A 23,066-nucleotide genomic window follows, 5' to 3' on the forward strand; every position below is an offset into this window, starting at 1 on the left:
GACACTTAACCTAAAACATTTTGCCTACAAAGTTTCCAGATTAAAAAAACCCCTATAAGGGTATATTTCCTAGTAGCCCTCCGCTTTGCAAAAAGCCAGCGCAAACACTAGTAGTTATCTTTTAGCTCTTAAAATCAGTTGTTGGTAAAGGCTAGGAAAGTAAATTTGCAGGCGGTAATCGATGTACCGATAAATTCTACATCTATTATGTAAAGAATTATATTTTATACTAGCTGCTCCCGCGACTTCGTCCGCGTAGAATTTAAAAAATAGTTAATTAGAGAATTTTTCTAAAATATAATATAACCTTTAGCCTAATGTAATACATTCTTACCTTTAAAATCGGTCCAGCCATTTCAGTGATTAGTCGGAATAAACAGACAGACAGACAGAAATTGTAAAAAAAATATTTTGAAATATTTTTATACTTATAAGCATATGCATATAGTAAAAAATGGTTATTTTAATATTAGAAACAGACACTCCAAATTTATTTATATGTATAGATAAGGCTAATTGCAGCACCCATTATAGTCAGAATACGAATCCATAAAACATAATTATTACCTATTAATTATTATATTATTTGATTAGTTTTAACATTCTAAATGTACAATAGCGTGTCTTTTTATCTGCTTATATGACTGTGTCAATTTTAATCAAATTTAATAGGTACAGCTTAAATACATTCTTGTATGTCTTGCAACTTTACAAATCAACCTGTTTTTCTATCTGCGTTTTTAAGAACCTAACAACTATAAAGTACTTTTAATAAATCTCATCAGTTCTAATTTAAAATTAAGCAGCAAAGATAGGCAATTAATAAAACAATTAAAATTTTAAGCATCAATTTATTTCAATTTACACATTTTATTTGGCAGTTTCATTTTGTAGCAGTTAGATAAATTATACTATTACAAAAGTCTGTTTACTCAAAGGTATCGACGGTAATTACTAAGATCTAATATTTACAGCAAAATAAAATTAAGTAACAGTTCAATAAACAATTATTTGAGTTTACAATTGTCAATGAAAAATAATCAGAAATATCTAGGTACTAAAGCACAGAAAGTTGGTTTACGTATTTTATACATTAGTGTATAAAAATACGTTCATCTAATAGTTTGAAATACGTATAATACCTACACAAATATCGTGTTGGACATGTAAGTATAGCTATATAATATAGCTATATCTATATAAGTAAGTATACCAAATATTAACATTCTAATTAGGCAACTTTTTACAAAATCGATGTAGTAGAAAATTGGTATACAAATATCGTTTCGCTAAGAATACAAATTAATAGACCGAATAAATAAATACAAATAAATTACAAGTAATGTTTATGACATACAATATTTACAAGTAATGTTTTTAAAATGATTTCCTTCATTTCGAATATCTGCTAGTATATTCGACGATAATAGTTATCGTCGAATATGTAAGGAATGACAAATCAATGTCAATCATATTTAAAAAAGGAACTTTTTTGTTATGAAAACAAAATCACAGATTCATTTATATAAAACAATTATTGATTATCACGAATACAAATAAAGTCTTATTAATAATGAGTAACAGAAGAAAAACGTTATTAATGGATTCGTTTTTTGTACATTTGCTGAACTATTGTCATCCTCGTAACCTGTAACAAAGAGTATTTTAATAAGTAACATCTTGAATACCTCAGCTGCTCTACGCTGTTTAATATTAAAGCACTTTATAAGCAGGTTTACGCTGCTTCAAATAAACTATTGTAGTTCATGAATATTAAACCATTTATTATAGCATCGCGATGCGGTTCTATAAGTTTATTGTTATGCTAACAACTTAAAGAAAAGAGCATCAAAAACAAGTTATATTTTAAGAGCTCACCATATCTAAACCCTGTAATTATATGATAACACCAACAATAATCTGATCGAACTAAATAATAATAATTAAATTGAATATATGCAAGAACTGCCGATTACCGTATTAAATTTTAACATTGTCTTTCACCCATAGATACACTTAAAGTGATGCTATTGACACAGATAATCAATGTATTCCGAAAGTGTAGAGTGCGGATTAAATGAACTACTAAGGTATCAGTATAGTATAGTAACAGACTAAGAATAATTCACTAAGAAAGACTATTCAAGGTAGAAGGATGTTGTTCATAGGGTGAACGTGATACATATATACGTGAGATATAATAATCTTAATATGGAAAATTACATGTGTCGAGCACCAGACCTATCATGGAGTATTTGAATCCTATTTATAAAGAAAGAAAGGGATAAGAGATATAAGATAAGAGAAGAAAGCTTAAGAATTTCTCATCAAGTTTTTTTAAATCACGGAAAATAAATGTCACCTACATCACGCTAGACATCACGTTATCATATCAAGACTGTAATGTAACTATGTGTTGGCTTTACTGTACATCCTGTATATCAAGAAGACTGTGAATGTACACTGACATTCATGCCTGTAGCATATGTTAGACTATATCTTAGAAAATTGATACCCAAATCAATTATCTACAATTTTAATTGTTATATGTAATATCCATATACAAACTGTTTATTACTGTTATATTAGATACTACATTATTTTAATTTTTGTGGCCTTGTTCAAAAGTAAAACAACTGTCTAATTATAGTATTTTTGTGCGTTTGGTGGGTTTTATTATAATTATTATATAATTCATTAATAATGAAATACATAGAGGTGTCCCCTCAATTTCATAATTATCTACACGAATTTCTATGAAAATGTCTACGTTTAAAATGTACAGAATACTTGCTATTCAAATAAAATAATAATGATGCATGGTAACATATATGTTATTATCAGTGTCTATAGGTTAAATGTCCTATTCAAATTTGTTGTAACAGGCTAATCACAAATGTTACTATATTCTAAGTTTGTATTTATGTTTATACATAGTTCTGTTCCTATACAATTTTATTTTAAATCTACTTCTTTATAATACTTGAAATAAATTTCCGGTCTCCGAATATTTTTCTTGTATTATTTACATATGTAAATAAAATTACTACAAAATTCATGAAGCGACACCTCAATATATATATTAATTACTGTCCCATATATCCATATATGCCTTATGTTGTGCATTGTATTATTATAGCTTGATTTTTGTAGTTCCTACTGAAGTCAATCTTATTAGAAATATTGGCCAATATACACGTTATTTGTAGTTGTGAAATATTTATATTTATATTTTATAACTTCTATATACCTTGAAGAGATATGAACGGCCTTCATTTTTCATGAAGTTTCTCTATTGAAAAATTAACAGCCATCATATATCTCCAAGGTGGCCATATATAAAAGTCGAGATATGGAAATGATATAACTATTGAAACCCTGAAACCGTGCGATTAGTGGATTATGAGTGATCGAGAGTTCTGCCTATAAACTGGTAAACTTCAAAGCACTCAAAACCCTTGTAACTTGGATTAACTTGTTACAACCATAACCGACGGTTTTGGGTGTTCATGCTAAGATTATTAACAATCTTAGAAGAGCATGGGAATGCTTAGAAAGCTTGCAAACTATGTATGTAAGGGCCACCATGCTCTTTATATTATTGAATAGTTTATATAGGCACAATGATCTTAATAGATATTAATATTGTTTTATATTTGTGTGAACGGATTGCGAGTTTATTGTAACTGGAACTTTTAATGTTGACAAACAAAAATCATTAGATATTTTGTCACTCATAATATATTACTCTTCTTAAAACCTACGTTTTACATCCTTTATTGGTACGAAGATATTTATAAGATATCACAAATTTGAACACAAGACCATACAAGATTACCTTAAAGAGCACCACAATGCACAATCTAATAGGTTAGTGATTTGCTTGTTTTGGTTTGGTTACTTTATGGACGAAATAGGCAATAGACAAGCAAGGCACCATCACATATAAAGTTTTGTATTACAGAAATTCAATGTCACTAACATTGAGTTTGGAACAGACGATCAAGCATTTATTGAGATAGTTTCATCGGATAAACTTTGAACTCTCAGCGTGCGTTCATGCCACTGTATTGCTTATTTCTTATCGTATGTCTTGTTGTTTTTTTATATTACTACAAAATATAAATACAACGTCGGTCATATAAATGTCAAGCGTAGACATGCATTTTCGATTAAGATTATAGACAATATTTCATTGGTTGCGTGTGTATTGGCAAAATAATAATAGAAGTAGGCTACATAATTCTATAACTACTAATATCATGAAGAGATACATATATAATATTAAGAAGAAAGATGTGTATTCTCTGGTACTAGTAATCAGATTTAGAAAATCATTTTTGTGTTGGATAGCATACATCAAGGGGGCAACTATATCAGACTTTGACTATTAGGAATAAAGCATCAATGAAAGCTGTTGCAAAAAGGGGCATTGTGTAACAGAGATAAGTTGTGCGGAAAAGCTAATTAATTATAATAACACTATTCTGGAGAAACAAAACAAAGATAAAACATTAACAAACATATTTCCATCGCATTTGGCTGCACAATACATAATGTAGCATTTTATATAAATATATTTAAAAATTTTAAATAGATATTCTCAAGATGAAATTTCACAATTAGAGCTATTGTCGAATATTCTAATTAAAGTGAAAATTACGAAAACATGCTAGAGCCAATGTAAGAGTCACACGAGGTATAAATTTCAATGTTTTTTCGGAACTTTTTGTGTCAATCGAATACTAACTTCAAACTACTCAGATCTTTTCGAATTATATGGTAAATTATTGATATACAAAGCTTTCGAATAATAAATTTAATCAATATTATTAATGACTCTCTGTAGTACTCTGTGCTGACAACAATCGCGTGTGATTAATGAATTTTCCTTACTGATATATTACTAGTATCTTTACATGTATACAATATAGTTTTGTATCTTTATTTGATATAATGAATATTATTTATGAACTAAATTTACAATATCAATATTTACCGAAAGTATTTCTTTGTTCGATGTATGCCCCTCCCTGGAAATTCGAACTGATTGCTTCATTTGCTTGTGTGATCTGATGTTGACCTGTATGATCAAAATGTTAATTATGTAATTTTTCTTCACATTGTCACAACTTAAAAGAAACTTATAAATAACAATAATTTAATTGAAAGCAACAGGTGATTGTTTTATATTTACATAGTACAGTAACATTTTGAGCATAACAGAATTTTGTGTCTTATAAATATTATCTAGTTTCTTAATATATAATAAAATAAAAAAGGAAGCATATCTATTAATTCATAAAGAATTAATTTTGTAGTAATTAGTAGTTTTACGTGAAGCAAGAAATAAATAAAGTGAAAATACCTTTTTTCTTAATTGTCTGATTATCTAGTACTGGTTTTGGTGTAGTCGTAAATGCCGATGGCGGTGCTGGTATTTCTGTAATAGCAAGTAATTTATGTAACTAGAAATAAGTTTCATTCTCACAAACTAAATATTATTAAAACCTAAAACCAAGTGAGGTTTTTTTTTGTGTAACTCGGACTATAAGTCGCCTAGTTGCTTACAAACACCAAGGACATTCCGTGATTGTAACATGACACAATACCATTCCCATTCCAGAGATTTAAATTAAAACTTTTATTAAATTTTTTTATTAAAACTGATAAATTACTAATATTTAGATATAAGTATCGGTATTATACATATATTTAATGTTTGTTATATATAACAGATTTTAAAATGCGATAACTTTTAACCTAAAAGATATTTGAATAAGTTGATAAACACAACCTCTAATAATTTTAGATCATAGTACAATATTAACTTTAAAAATATTACCATCCAATTTAATAATTCCGTCTGTCTCTCCAAGGGAATTTTTTGCTATGCATTTGTAAAATCCGAAGTCCTCCTTTGTGATGTTCCGTATCTTGAGCATCATGAACTTGTTGTAGCCGCTGTCCATTGGGAACGCTTCATATTTACCACCTACAATTTCCATTTCTACTTAAATATAAAAACTGTTTTTGTTACTGCTATTATTGTACTTGTAATTCATCACTTGCTTTTTTCAAAGATTTTTCGGATGTGACTCATAAGTCACTTTAAAACTCGAATGTGTTGATCATCGTCATTTCAGCCTGGAAGACTACTGACAAAGGCATCCAACGCCTTCCAGGGATTTTGACTTGATCCTCGGTCCATCCGAATGTGTTAATATAAGACAATGTTTATGTATGTAGCTTGTTTAATTCAAATATAATGAGTAACATTAACACGTATTTCCATACTTAAGGATTTATAACATTTGGTATTTTGTAAATGGAAGGACACACGCGTTAACGGTCCACCGGATAGTAAGTAATAATTGTCGTCTATATATATGTCTGTATGTACATGAACAGGGGTACGGATATCATGTCATTATATAACGGCATCAGTCATGCGTAGCCATTTCAAAGGACTAACATGTCATTGCAATTTTGCTGATTCTGACCCTTAAATCAAAAGATATCTTACAAAGCAAGTTGCTTGACGATTGAAATGTGTGAGACATAGGTTGAAGACAGAGTAAGGTTTATATGTCTAATACATACGTATTTTAGTATAGAACAAGACGAGAAATTCAAAGATTTGGAATGGATTCCTGCGAAGCCGGGACGGGACGCTAGTGTTGCTATGCTATATATAATGTATCTCCTTGAACAATCCGCACAACGCCATATAATCCCAGCTAAGTAGAGCCTATGTTAATGGTTCTAGACAACTGATATAAATACTTAGACATTTTTTTAAATACATACTTCTATAATATACATAGAAAATATCCAGACTGATACGAACAATCATAATCACGAATACAAATTGTTTATACTATGTGAGGAATCGAACCCGCAACCATCGGAAGTAAAGCTAGACCATCGAGGCCGTCAATTATGTATGACTACTAACTTACATAATCATTATATTTTACTTGCATGTATACGCATACTAAGACTTTACTTTTGAGATAAGTACATCAACAAAGCCTTGTTGATTCCATATAAACTTGTTTAAATGAAACGTGAAGGTTTTTATTACAGAACAATATCCTGTATTCTCGCAACATAGAGGACATTTGAATTGAATGGACGAACTATTTTCATTATGAAGCTATAAATCAGTGATGCTATCGACTTCCAACTTGACTGGAACACATGTTATTTACTCAACTAGTTGATATTAAATAGTGTTATGTATATTATTCAGTACCTGGATGTAGGTACTTTGTAAATATGACTTATTGGTGCTTCATTAATAATATTTGTTGAATGATTTGATTGATGATGATAATTGATTTACTCAATGTATTTAGGTATCGAAAAAATGTGTGGGTTGTAACGTTTTTTATGAATATGTATGCGAAGGTACCAAAAACGTGAAAGAAACATACAATTATGGACATTTATTTTAACAATGTCCACTAATAAATATTTCAATGATTACATATAATGTTGTATGTTTAAATGTGTGTTTATTTTATATTCCTATTATTTGATACATAGGTAATTATATAATTGATTGAAAGGTATTGCGTAGGCCTATTCCTACATTACTATTTTTGTATCGACTTATCCGTAAATATTCTTCAGTGTGGCGTATGTTGTTTTCTATAAATTATTATATTGAAATGTTGAACTTGAAATTTATACTACACTTGCCTATCTATAGTATGTAAATATTATACATTATCATACATTATCGTAATTATTCTATATTATCAGTTTGTGATCATGAGTCTTGCTGGAATTGCCAATGTGTAATAAAGAACTAACAAAGAGCAAAGATTTATCACTGTACGAGAGCAATATTCGTTATAGTACAATAGCAAAATGACGCATTCATATATGTATATTTAACAGACAGATTAGAGCACGTAAATTTCCTGTCCTTTATAATAGATTTATGTATATAATCTCGGAAAGGCTCTAATGATTTGTTAACTAAATGTTATTGAAGTAAACATTTTCATAATGTTTACTTCAGTAACATTTAGTTTCCAGTTTATTTATAGAAAATTCTCCATAAATGTGCAATTTAAATAACAATGAATAATATTAAATAATGTACGTAGTAAAATTTATATTAAATTCTAAAGAAACTGCCATTTTTATTAGTTTGTAATAATTGATTTTACCCGAATTATATCTATTATAATTGACATTTCGTAAACTAATAAATATAAATTTTATGATGAAAATCTCACCGGAAATTATCATATCTCCTCGGTCTGTAGTCCAATAGTTGATAGAAGAAGGAAAAGCTTCGGTATGACACTCCAATGTTACGTCTTGTCCTATATAGGCTCCTTCTAATTGATTTGGAATTGACAGCATCGGTGGAACTATTAGAGAAATAATATTGTCAATAGAAAACATATTGTATCCAATAGATCTCGTAAACCAAAATATAGTTATATAAATATAATTTTAACATGTTACATCTTAAAATTACCTTTAATATGATATGCTATTGAATATATTATTGAACGTAGGTTCTATTTTGAATTTTTATGAACATCTTATAAGTTATAATAAAAATAATGTTGACAGATTATGTTGGCTTCTCTGTACAGATTTCTATCTAAACATTACCAACCACATAATACAGAATTTTTCTTGAGACGACTATCAGATAAAACCTAATTTTGGAAAGCATACCAAATAAATAAACGATTATTAAAATATGCTACATACATATCAATAAGTATAAAGTTTCCCTATATTAGTCATTAAATCCTAAATAGTTATAGGTATTATTTTATACAAACGTAAATTAAATGAACAGGAAAAGTGAATAAATAAGTTGTTTCTTGTTATGCATTGTAGTATAGATCAAACTTAATCTCAGTCTTCCTCATACAATATCTGAGATCCTAGCCAGCATTGCATTTAGTAGTTAAATTAGGTATTATATTCATATGAATAAATTAATTCTAGATGTCTGTTTTTATTAACGCAAGCCCACCAATTAGTTGTATGTACATTACACCACTGTAATTATGTAGTTACTCACACTGAACCATGAGCATGATCCGTTTACTAATCGATGGCGGAACACCGTTAGACGCTATACACAGGTATGCTCCCATGTGTAAACGGGACACCTTCGTTATAGTCAAGGTTTCACCATCCACTACGCTCACTGTTAAAACAAACAAATTGTATGTATTGTTTTCACACCACATTGTTAATATTTAATTAAATTAATGCAACTACTATATAAATAATATAAATAAATATAGTTTCACGACTGTTACCCCAGATGAGGAAGTAAGAAGCATTGTCACGGTGAAAGCAAACTCTTAAACTGCGCACATTTCTCTGCGTACACTTGAAGTAATGTTTGATTTGTTGTCGGTTGTTCTTTCATGGGAAAGTCCGTCAGGAACGCAAATTGATACACGTAGTTTTCTCGGTGTCGGTTTAATTCACGCGCTTAGCAGATTGTTACCTCGAGGTAATAATGATAATCATGATGCTGTGAATGATTTTAATTATCATTCTTATTATAGCTTTCGGGAAATGACTATGTTTAGAACTGGATGATAAAGGACAATATGAATGATAATAATGGTCACAGCAACCAAAATCGTGTAAAATGTCTCTCAATACGTTATCTACGAATATATCTTTAATAACTCTGCAGGAGGTACATGTCTGTACTGTACACTATCTTTTTTTAAATTATACTTCACTTTATACCACTAAAGTAAAAAGGGAATGTGCCATAATAAAACTTGCATCCCTTTTAGTTAACATTTTATTTTGAGAAATATAAAAGGAGTAGTAAAGGAGGAGTATAACATGTCAGGAGTATACCGTATAACTTTACAAGAAACTCCTTTATTCAGAGAGGTTCTCCTGAATTAATAGAAGTTATGTAGTATGAATATATTTAACAAAAAAACCTGTATATTTTGGTTCCTTGTTGCAATCAGTACACGTGATACAAAAAGAAAAATAGTTTGAGCGAGCCAGCTGAAAGTCAATCTGAATAAAATGCTGCTTGAATTCTAGCGCATGCAACTATTAGGTTTGATATAAAATTAGACCATATTAAACCTTTTTCTATTAAGATAAGGTTTACTTTAAAATGCCTCTCTTCGGGGTCAGCTTAGCTTTCGTACGAATGTGATATATTTTTTATACAATGTTCATGTCGTAGACGTAATAGTAATCGTCTGGTGTTAAGCTTCGTTAGCGTGATGTAGATCAAATATATATTTCAAAGAGTTTCTTTATGTTTTGGATAAATACTGAAGTTGTAACTTTTAAACTTGTTACTTACATATTGTATTTATGTGTATTGTTATTGTATTTTACATTGTCCTATTTATTTACTATGGACAGCACTTTAATAGCGTTTTTGGACTACTATACGAATACAGTGTACGAGCAAAATAAACAAGGATATACAAAACCACTTTTTTAATAAATTTTTTAATAGTAAATTTTGTTAATATATGTAAGTATATAGGTAATCGTATGATATATTCTTAATCTTAAAATAAATTGATAAAAGTTACAAACAAAGGCCACAGACATGTAAACTCACTTGATATATTAAATAGAGTATCTTATGAAAATATTCTATTTAATATATCAAAAACTACTGAGAACACATGTAGAGTATATAGGCACTTTTAAAAATTGTCATACGTGAAAATATATCATGTAAATTACTATTGCCAACTATTTATCAGATAAAGCGATAAATATACTATGTACCGCACGATATCAAATACAGTTTACTAATAAAAAAGTACATTTATAATTATTCAAAATTTTGCCGCGGAAAATATTAATCATACTCGCTGAGAAAGTAATCAACACGTTTTAATCAGTTTCGTTTTCCACATACTCGTAAATTTTATACTAATTGCATTCAATATTTTTAATTAGTTTATTTAAAATTATGCACGAGGAATTTATATTTTTTAACGTTTCATATTTAAGTTATGTCGCATTAAAATAGCTAAAGTTCTGTTGTATTGTCGTGATGTAAATTAAAGGAGTCATTGTATACTCCGTAAGACAGTGTAAACTAATATCAAAATGTCTGTCCAAAACAGACTTAGTTGGTATACATAAAGTGTAATTGACAATTTTGTTACTAACAAAATTTTGCGAAACAATTAAATGAACCTGTTACAAATATCATTTTAATAAAGAAATATATTCTATTATGTATAATAGTAATTTAATTAGTTAGTAAATATATACTACCTCTGCTTCTTAATCAATTTTGTATTCTATAACTAAAATAAACACGAAACTTTTCTTTTAATTTAGTTGCATGATGTAATTCATCAAGTATCAAAAGTAAAAAAAACAGGTACGTATTAATGTATACAAGAAATCTACAATGAATCCATATAGCTGCAGGTAGGGAAAGTTAAACACATAAAAATAAACCGGAACATTGTACAGCGTTAACTTCCGGTACTGTTACTAATACACCAAATAGATTTAACGTTCCGATAACTCATATGTTTGCTGATACAATATTCCGGTATGTATTTAATATGATACACATGCTCCGATATCCTGATAAAATATAATTACTTTTATGTGTGATCAATAAATACCTGATTCGCCGTTATAATTAAAATCTTGCCCGTCCTCCCGCCTCCACATTACATAAGGTTCCGGGTATCCAGATGCACGACACACCAAGGTTACATCCGAGCCTTCACGTACCACCATATCCGTTGACGTCATATTGTCGATGATTGATGGAGGTACTATACAAACCAATCAGGGCGGATAAGTAAATTATGATGTAGGTACCTTTTGTAAATTTACAATTTAAAGTCATTGAGTCTCCATATATAATACATGTACTAATTTATAAAAGAAATTCTCTGTAAACAGAAACAGAAAAAACAAAATATATTGGAATATATATAATGGAGAAATTCATATAAATATCGTTGCTATAAAAAATATTAGATCACTTTTGTACCAAATAGAATTCAGATCGATAGTGTTTTATACCAAACTGTTAAAGATTGATTTGAATGAAATTTTTAAATACTATCAAAAATAATTTTTTTTAATGAAATTCATGACTGTTAGCACTGCAATGAAATCCAATAGTGACTACGGGTGCAATGTTTGGTCTAGAACTTCACTTTAAGTTGAACCTGTATCTCATTTACATCAGCCATTCATAAATTATTGCCAATTAATTTATGAGTGGCTGATGTAAATGAGATACAGGTTCAACTTAAAGCGGAGTATAAATAAAAGCATTTATTTCAACTCGCCTACTACTTGTAAATATCCTTTTCTGGAGCGCATAGGATCTGTGTTCACTTGACACATGTACCAGCCGCGGTCCACCTCTTGCACGTTCTTGATATGAAGGTACCAGGAGCGATGGTCGTTGTACGACAGGCTGATACGCGGGTTCTGTGTTATTATATTATGGTGGATACTCAGAATTGTCTGTGTATCCATCCGCACCCAGGCCACCTATGAGAAATTATGTGTAATTATTTCATGACTTAATTTATTAGGAAACTACTTAGGTTGGATTGTACAAAGTTATTTGCGTGGGCCTATACCTATACGTGGTATAAATGTGTCAGTATATGTATAAAAAAAAATCTATTCTCAATATTTTTATTCCTTATGCTTATTTAAAGTAAATACATAGATAACTTACAAGATATGAATATAGACCTAATTTTATTGTTATTATTATTATTTCCCTACAAGTTAGGAAACTAAGAACCACATTCATAATATAGTCATAGTGTATTTAAAATTTAATACCTTGAAGCCTCTTAGGTTATCGACGACGCACGCTAATAAAGCGTCCCTGCCGATCGTAACTGTGACGTTTGGTATAGGTTCAGCAAACCTTGGGTACATAGATTCTGAAAAGAAATGTTTGTTTTATGCGGGCAACTTGTAAACATGTTTACCTACTGAAACTTTTAGATCGATCGGGCGGAGCCAACAAACATGTCATGGTGGGGTAATTTTTGGTGCCAGCGTGTCTAGTGCCGTCGGGAACAGTCACAGAGTATTGGCAGTGACTAGATTTACTGGTGGCGATTCCGACAAAGATACGCCAACAAACGACGGGCGTGATAAATGTCACTATCAACGAGAATTAGACATACGAGCACTTTCCCGCTTACAAAATAACTATAGGTAAAAATTGTATTTACAAATATTGCTATACCTAATACCTCTAAAAGTTTAAAAGTGATTGCTGTTAGTTGTACAAAAAAAAAGTATAATAATTCTAGAAATATTAACAAATTTTTAATACAATTATGAGAACAGAGTAAATTAAACATTCTATGTCTAGTGGAATACTTCCTGTATTCCAAGATGCTGATTTCTAAAGGCAAATATGTGACTTTTTATTACAATTATCTACATAAAACCAGCAGCCGAAATGTCAACGATATCTGTCGATAGTCTGCATCATCATAGAATATGATAAAGCAAGTTTCCGTTAGTAGTGAATATATAATAATTTGTTAATAAATGAACGCTTACCATCTGGAACTTCTATAGGTGCTACTGAGACTACATTTTGCCCACTGGTTAATTCACGACCTGAAATCAATATCTCCATTTTAGTAAATGTCATACTAAACTTTCGTAAATGTATTATTACTAAGTATAGCAGTATATTTTAAAGAAACAAATAATACCACACAAATTGGATAAATATAAGGAGTTTTAAAGAAATTCCATTCATACAGAAAATAATATCTATTATTATTTAACGATGATACATAATAGTAATGATAAATATTAAACTCCGAATTGTTTCTATCCGTTTTAGAATTTATAAAATTTAATATAGATCCTTTCAACCAAAATTAACCCGAGATCTGTCGCTCAGAGATTACAAAATAAAGATATATGATTTCGGTTTAATAAAAATAATATGGATGTAATATTATATTATGTCATATATCTATCTTATCCTATTATCTTTTATAAGGTACCACAAATTTATTTTAATTACTGTTACACCATTCCCAGGACAAATCGTGTTGACGGTTAACAAATTTAGAAGGTAAAAAAAATTAAAAGGGTTAACGTATGTTGTATACTGTTAATGTATCCCAAACGGCGAATGCACATTAATTGTCGCTGTCGTCCCTTCGCTACATTAACTAGGATAGGTTTTTGTCGAGAGAAGCGTATGCCATTACGTCTAGCGATGACAGGCTCTCTCCGCTTCTGCGACAGGATTGTTCCATTATCGGCCTGGAGTTATGAATAATTGACGCTCTCGACTACGCTCCGTGGATGCGGTGATGACGTATCAAATTATGGTGATAGCAGTGGCGTGCTCGCAGTTGGAAGCCATTTATTGCGACTGTCAAATGCGTGACGTTCAATTGGTAATATATCTATGGGTGAAGTACAGTGAATACTAGCTTATGTGTATAAATTCATCATTCGAGTTATCACGTTCAGTGGTAATTATGTATCTCGTAGTTTATTTCTTTAAAAAATATCTTTTAACCATTTAATTGGATATGTACGTTTCAATTATTATTTTATTATATTAAATTAATCAAACTTCTGTGTGTAAACGACTACTGAAAAATATAATATGCAGGATATAGATGTCTCAACCTCATAATTATTTTTAAATCAAAACCAATTTATAAAGAGAATATACTTTTTTTTATTCATTTGTAATAAATGATGCAATGATACTTATCCGATTTAAAAAAACTTTCATCTACAGACAGCTACGTTATCAGCAAGTACTATAGGTTCCATTTCACATGGGCAGCGCCGCCAGTTAAGTGTAGCTATTTAATATTTTAATGAATAATAGTTTTATTTAACAATAGTTATATGACATAGCTGAAAATCTGTTATAAAATAATGTTTTGCTCCTTGAGTGATTCTCCTCACTGATCTCCAAGCCAATTTGTATTGCTATGGCACGTACATGCAGGTTTACTCAAACTCTATTGCATTGTTTTAAATGTTCTATATTGTATACTACTTGTAATTAAGCCTATATTGTATAGGGTATATAAAAAACAAAGAGAATTATTTTATATTTATCTTATTTTCAATAGCAATATTCAATTTGTTAATATGCCACAGTAGAATTGTAATGATAATTCGTGGCTCGATGTAAAGGGATGCTCGCAACTTCCCAAGCTCTGTTGACACGGGGTCAGTTGCGAGGGTAAACACGCTTCTAGACCAATTGCCAACTTGTTCGTAAGTGGATTGAATTCTAGTAGCATTGAGGAGGGGCCCTATTATAGACAATTACATTGGAATACAACAATATTTAAAACACAATAAACACATTATAGATCACACAGATATCAACGATCTGACTATAAGTAATATTGAAGTGTGATCTATATCAACTTTTATTAACGACGTAATCATTTTAAATATCCTTGGATTTATAAATACCGTAAAAGATACGTTAAAAAATACATTATTATTTATATAAATATATATTAATAAATGTTATTTACATAATTCATTGGAACTATGTATTCGCATTTTCACATGTATATTTAACACACCTTCCTCTTGATTCAGTCTATTTATTTCTATATCTGAAAACTGGATTACAATCCGTTGCGCAATTAAAAAGATGTGAGCGGACAGACAGAGGCAGCGAGTTTGTTTTATATTATGTAAAGATGAATAATAATTATTTAAATTATATGAGGAAAGGACAATTCAGTTCTTGTTCCAATTTAGCAAGGTAGTAAAAATATTAAGTAAGTTTAACAAAGATAATTTAAATAAATTAAAGACGCGCTCTGCTATTACGGTGAATTGATTTATGAAAAAAGTTTTACAACCTTAAAACCAATTTAAGAAAAGTTTTGTTTTACGTGACGCGGGATAGCGGGAAATTTACTAAGTTTCGAATGTTATTTAAATGTTAACTTAAATAATATTAGACACAGTATAAAAGACACTTTAAACCGTCACAAAACTTGGTACCACCCGATTTAGCTTCACAACAAAAAGTCAGATATTGTGTAAACTGCAGGGATTGGATATCTCAACTCTGAATTGACAGTGAAGTTTACAATGACCTAATAAAATACAAACAATTATATTAATACGAGAAGCAAAAACTTTGTAAGTTGAATGGACAGAGGAGCATGACATTGTATGAGCACAAAAAATATTTTTGACAAAACTAAGTATAAACTACAAATATCTGTAAAGAGAAGGAGTGCAGATGTTAATATATTTTTTTAAATTATGTATAGGAAATAAATTAAATCATTAAAAAAACATTAGGCAGACTATCATGTATTTGAAACGGAATATGTATATTGTATTATGTATGTATGTACCTATGTACTATTTTGTTTATTATTAAAATATAATTCTATTGTATATAAATATATTTGTTATTTCTAGTTCAAATAATGTTTTTGTATTTTTTATTATAATCGACACTGGGCTACCACCAGTGTAATAAAAGTATCCTTGTAATGTGTATACAGGAATACATTGAAATCTTATGAATTAAAAAATTTGGTGAGCTCTAACATCGTCAGCAATCAAGAGAAGTAAAAATACAAAATACGAGTAGATATCGCTTTTACATATGTTTCAATATTGGTAATGTAAATTTACAAATTCTTGCTAGCTAAATAAAAAAGAATAATGTTATAAAGATATTCTTTGGTAGCTGGGTACGTCGTACGTACTCTCTGTCTTATCACGAAACCTGACCTACCTATATCGTACATAATACATCAATGACCTAGTCTGAAAATGAACCTAGGAAATTTCCTTATGTTTTGTATAGTTGAAATGGAAAATAAGCTATTTCGAAGGATTTACTGTAATGCTTATACATTCTCATATTGTATACATGCTATAGACATTTTTACTCTGATTAAAACACTTCTTACTTAGAAAGTTGCTTGGCAGCTGAAATGAATGAGATCGAGGTGACCATGCTTGCAGATCTGTACAATGTCTACCTCAGTGTATTAATATGAAATTATTACGGAATTTAGAAACAATAGTATTAAAATAGTTTCACATATATTAAGTCGCTAAGAAACACCTAATATAATAAAACAACTAACCACTATTGCAAAATATGGAAGATAGGATTAGCTTCATTGTAAATGCATTATAAAAGTACCTAAATGGTATTTCTACAATACAATTGGTGTACTATTAGTGAAAACTTTATATCTACTATGGTATTTTACGTTTATTGAATCATTAGACTATTATTGTGTACTATAACATGGTTACGTAAGTTATAAAATCACAATCAAATATCCATTATATGCTAACAACTCAGTGTAATATACACAAATTGTTTTTCTTTGTCATCACATGGTAGGTGTAAATGAAGGTGAAAATAAATTAAAACATTAAAAGTTAAATGGTGACTGGCCTTCTTATTTGTAATATTGTAAAATACATTACAATTAGTGATGCCAGTTTAATAACTACTGGCTTAAATTGTATAGTTAATTCTTACCAATATAGTTACGTCGCAGTAAAAAACTAAATTCATGATTTCATATTCTTTTCTATGTGTCCATAGTGTCCATACAAAATACTCAAAAAAGTACAATTCCATTATTAATCACAAAAAAAAAAATTCTATATTAGAGTTTTCGATTCGCAAGTTGACGTTAAATTACAACGCTTTTAATATGAATGAAATAATATAATCGAAATGAATACTCAAATCCGTTATATGTTTATACAAAGTATCATGTTTTTAATTTCAACAGTAATTATAAACTTCGAAAATTGGTATTCTAGAAATCCAATTTTTTATACCCACCATCTATATCGAGATCTATTAAAATATTTTTAGTGTTCAAGTGGATAGTTAGGAAAATTTGCAAATGTACACACTAACTTTGGTAATAACGCTGTTCTCATTTAAGTTCTATTTTTGTTAATCCTAGCTTAAATTATCAGACCAGCGTTTTTGTTAATCTACGTTTAAATTTGATATTTTTAACAGTTATTAAGAAGTACAATTATTGATTTTAATTTAAAATAAATAGTGCAATGAATAATTATTTGCTACCTTTAAAATATAATTATAATAATCCATCATGAATTTTAATTACAGTTTTGTACTCATGTCACTAAAAAGTCTACTATCTACAAATGTCTTTGTAAGATAACCATAACACAGGTATTATATATTCATTTTTATACATTTTACTGACAACCGAACTCTATACTGTTTATAAAAAATATATCATAGAGATACCATGCTATTTCTATAATATTATTTTTCACACATTTTTTTTATACTGCCTATATATTTATATTAGGTATAAATACCAATTTAGGCTAGTAGTTAACTATTCGGACTAAAATAACAGTCCGATTGTATTAATGTCAACTTAGTTATAATTTGCTGAATAAAATAAACAAAAAAACCATTTGTATTTATAATCTAAAAAAAAACAAAGATAACAAATCCAAAAATAAGAAACAAGTTTAGATGATAATCAATAAAATGCATTCTAGTTTCAATTATTAAATTAATTTAGTTTCACTATAACCTGTTTCTGATTCAAAATGAATATAAAAATTTACAAGTTTAAATTTAAATGAAACCTAACAATTTTATGGTTTCATATCAAAGTTTAACTCTGTATGCATCATTGTAATTAGCAAATTTATCATATTAGCATATTTAATAAGTAAATAATATGGGTTAAAGTATGAAATTGCCAATCTGTAGTAATAGATATTTTGAATTGACATAAAACCTTCATGATGTGATATTTTCGAGTGAAACTTTTTTCACTGGATACATAGGAGATTATTATTTTAATAAATGAGAAACATTCAATTTACGTCTTTCAGTTGTTTTTTATTTATTCAGCTTAGACGTGAAAGATGGATACTTCGAAAATCCGAGTCCTTTATTACAACGCGGAACTAACGCGGCAGAAACGGCTCGCAATATCAACGCTTGCGAGGAGACTGCTAATGAATGCATTGCAATGCATGCATGCACCATGCATTTTTGGTTCAAACACTTTCGCAATGGAAACTTTGACTTTAAGAATGAACCACGTGGAAGACCGCCAACACAGGTGAATAACGCTGAAATGAAGAAGATGGTGGAAGCCGATCTGAGTCAAACTATCCAGGAATTAGCGGCAAGGTTTAACGTTACCTTATCTACAATATCGATTAATTGGCAATAAATAAATGTCTCATGATGTGACTGATATGCACAAAGAAATCCATGTTGAAATTTGTATTGCCTTGTTGAATAGGTACAGAAATGAAGGAATATTTTATCGAATTGTGACATATGAAGAAAATGGAATCTTTATGAAATCGTAAGCGAAAAACGCAATGGCTGACCCTAAGCCGAACGCCGCAACAGCGCCCTAAAGCAAAGCTTACCAATAAAAAAAGGAATTATTAATATTTTCTTAGATGTGGTCAAGCAATAATAGCAGAAGTTTACTGTGCCGAACTTCGAACAGTGATGACGAAACAGGCTGTGAAGCAGCCCCAACTCGTGAATTGATTTTCAATCTAGATCGCCCAGAGTTCTATCGTAAATGCATAAATGAACTTCCGATTAGACGGCGAAGTATAGATAATGAGGGTAAATATTTTGATTAAATACATATGTCGCATTTTAGGAACAATTGAGATTTTCGATTGATCTCATGAATCAGCAAAAATTCAAAAATGTTGAATATTTTTATTTTGTTTAATTACTTAAATATATTTTTTTATGTATACTTATTACTTTACGTGCTTTGCCTCATTTCTAGTTTATATGTCAATTCGAAATAGAAGAAGAATAATAAGAATATCTTAGGACAATTCACACAGAATCATTTGGTCCTAAGTTACTCTTAGTTTGTATTACACAGCGGATATATATATTTCGTGTGTTTCATATGTAATATACATAGAAAACACCCAGACCGAAACTAACAATTATTTCATAACAATAATCATAAAATATAAGAACTAAGTTGCTATGCAAATCAACAAAATGAAATATAATACGATATAGACATTTTGCGTTGGAAATAACTGGAACTAAGCCCACATTGGTCGGGTCCTTATTAATTATATTTATTGCTTAGACAGAATACATCGATAACTGTCACGGTTGCCGGGAGACGGCGGTGGCGGATTTCCGCCGATGCGTCACGCTCTCGACCCCCGTCCGTTGTTTGTGATTCTTTCTTCTTCCCCTTGTTAACTGAATTATGCTACAGCAGTTTGGGAATCCTCTTAACTTGGTAATGCATTTGGGTTCGGAAAATGTATTAAAATATTGAAGTGTTTTTCACTTTTTTTTGAAAGATACAGTGGCAATGCGCGTCTCTAATATTGGTACTTAATGAGGACATTCCTAAAAAAATCTAAACGAAAACTCGCTGCTCTAACGCTATTAAAATAATAAAAAAATCTGTTTATTTTCACAAATAACTTTCTTAACTATGTATTTTGCCCAATTTAGTCTCATTGTGTACGGAAAGAATATTTAGGAGAAAACTAAAATCTTATATTAACGCGTTAATCCCTTATTCATAGTAATCGTTCGTTCATACTCCTAATATTCCTGCAGAAACTCGGATTCACGATTTTATTTTATATCGATCTAAATCTGGAATGAAAAAGCAACTCTCCCTCTCATATGCCTCCATTATAGTCAGATGGCTTTTTTTATATTAAAGAACAGTTGTTTAAATTAACAAAAATCTAACAGGTAAATTATCAAGTCTAAGCACGTACTAAGACATTAATCGTATTCAGAGTAAAATCAGTTTGTTTTCACACTGTCTCCTATATCGCTATGGTATACGATATTATTATTTTTATATGCAGAATGTACCTAGTTGAGTAATTTATAGCTCACCCACTACTAATTGCTTGTATTATTTATAAGATACAATCGATCGTGTGAATGTTCCCAACTACAGAATATTAGGAAAAATAGATAAACGTGTTTTAAAGTTATTACGAAACATATTATAATTAGTTACTTTCCATAGTTCATGGAATATATGTAATACTGTTGGGCTACCCGTCTTCACACCATCATCACATGCGTGCAATTATGACAGATTTCCTTATTTTCTACAATATAGTATATATTGTAGTATATTATAGTCCTTGTTAAGAATAATAATACTAATAATCTAGCTATATGTATATATGTAAAGTGTAGATTAAGTATTTTTTGAGTTATATAGATAATTATTTCTATATAGAATTACTTTAGATAATTTATAATTATTTACTGTATTTAATATTTAGTGTCGCGGTTACATGTCACACTCGTGCAATAGAATTATAGATTTGTTACCGTGTTTCGAAGAAAGCATCAAATCTTATACTACAATGAAATTAAATTCTATGCAATATACATTGAAGCTCCTACTTATTAATATAGATAAAATAATAATGTCTATATATATATTAGCACACCTACCAATGAATAAATTATTGTCCATTAAAGTCCTCAAAATTAAGTACTGATTGACGCATTGTTTGACCTATTAACTTAATTTCTTTCAGACAAAAGCTTAAATTAACACGTCGTTGGTTTAGTATTACATAATTTTGTATTGCTTTATATTTAACATATAAATTTTATTTGTGAAACTGAATTAAATATAGCACATAAATTCTACTATTGTATCAGATTTGGTTAACTAAAAGAGTACTTAAATGTATAATTTATTAATGTTATAACAAAGAAAACAAATTTCCAATTTCATATAAAAAGTTTTTACAAGTTGTCGAGGCACTCAATAAAAATGCTAATTGTACTATCAACTCACCTGTCGTACTGCACCAAGCGGTCAGGAACGCTATCCATATCACATAATATAAATGTATAAAAACAGTCATTTTGTCGTAATTACATTAGATGACAGTAGTTTTTTGTTTATTCCGGTTCACCTGTGAAATCGTGATCGAACGTATGACACTACGGGGATAGCGGGCGTGCGTCCCATCTCGGGGCGAGTTTCAGAGGCACTGCCGCGGGGCGCTACTCCGCACTCAGCCCACTCACCACTCCGCTACTAACTACCCCAGGCAGATAAACAAGGGCGAAGAAACCCAGAACAAGCAGACAAGCCGTCTCGCTAGTCTTTATTGCCGCGACTCAATACCGACATAATAAAATAAGACAAAAGACGAATAACTAAATAATGGCGCCCTTTGTAGAGAGACGCTCGGTCGCCGCTGAAATATTCGGAACAAACATCCGATAAATTGAACGTATGCAAATACAGGTATTTGGTTTATGTATGCATATTTCATAAATCTTTATTTTATACTGTTTCAAACCGTTTATACATATTTCATTGAAACATGGACAGCCATAGATAGGTAAATTTAATTTTTATGTAAACCTACCTACGTACGTTCAAGTAAATATGTTTCTATATTAAAGTTTATAAGAGCTCATTGCTAACTTATTAATTGCATTCCTTTACATGAATAGAATGTAAAATGAAAATTTGCATTTTTCCCTTTCCGGACATTAAACAAAAAACGAAAACTTGTAGCCTAGGGAAAAATATTTTCTCATGAATAAATAGAAATAATAGTGTGTAAAATTTAATTTTATATCTTGAGTAAATTTAATTAAGCATTTATATTGAAAGTTTTACATGTATTGGTGAGGTAATTTGCGAACACAATAGTAATTTGCGAAATGCAGACAACGTTCTATTGAAAACTCCCACTCATACCACTTTTTATTTTTCCAAATCCTTCTCTGTACAGGCTGTGTGCCTGTAGAGTGGACCTCACTGAAACCCTCCATACGTAATGTTGAATTCTCAGCCGTCTTTAATAACTTATTTAAATTTTACTTTCTCTCAGTTACTTATTACATTTAGTATAGTGAGTTATTTTATATCTTTGTATAATATTTATATGTATGTATATTATTTGAATATATATATTTGTATATATGTATTTATATTTAGTTGTATGTTTATAGTTCGTTTTAGCATTAGATTACTTATTAACCTAATTTC

The 23,066-nt window shown here is 29.7% G+C and overlaps 1 protein-coding gene across 1 annotated transcript; it reads right to left on the reverse strand.

The window, feature by feature from the left end:
* Window positions 1–1,451: 1,451 nt before the first annotated feature.
* On the reverse strand, window positions 1,452–22,087 carry LOC131847829 (lachesin-like). The gene is made up of 11 exons (XM_059197490.1): window positions 21,855–22,087; window positions 13,567–13,626; window positions 12,829–12,932; window positions 12,318–12,525; window positions 11,637–11,792; window positions 9,062–9,190; window positions 8,253–8,390; window positions 5,846–6,010; window positions 5,369–5,443; window positions 5,000–5,083; window positions 1,452–1,648 (listed from the first exon to the last, which is right to left on the reverse strand). The coding sequence occupies exons 1-11, from the start codon at window positions 21,922–21,924 to the stop codon at window positions 1,545–1,547; spliced, it is 1,293 nt and encodes a 430-aa protein (XP_059053473.1). The 5' UTR covers window positions 21,925–22,087; the 3' UTR covers window positions 1,452–1,544.
* Between the last annotated feature and the right edge of the window lie 979 nt (window positions 22,088–23,066).

This window comes from Achroia grisella, unplaced genomic scaffold (genome assembly GCF_030625045.1).
Source record: "Achroia grisella isolate CSIRO2021 unplaced genomic scaffold, CSIRO_AGI_Agris_v1 utg544, whole genome shotgun sequence".
NCBI lineage: Eukaryota > Metazoa > Arthropoda > Insecta > Lepidoptera > Pyralidae > Achroia > Achroia grisella.

Coding starts and splice junctions, on each gene's coding strand:
- LOC131847829 (XM_059197490.1), bottom strand. CDS start 21,924: ATGACTGTTTTTATACATTTATATTATGTGATATGGATAGCGTTCCTG. Junction 13,627..21,854: donor CGCTTGGTGCAGTACGACAG/GTGAGTTGATAG, acceptor TATTGATTTCAG/GTCGTGAATTAACCAGTGGG. Junction 5,444..5,845: donor CGGAATTATTAAATTGGATG/GTAATATTTTTA, acceptor TTGCTATTACAG/AAATACCAGCACCGCCATCG.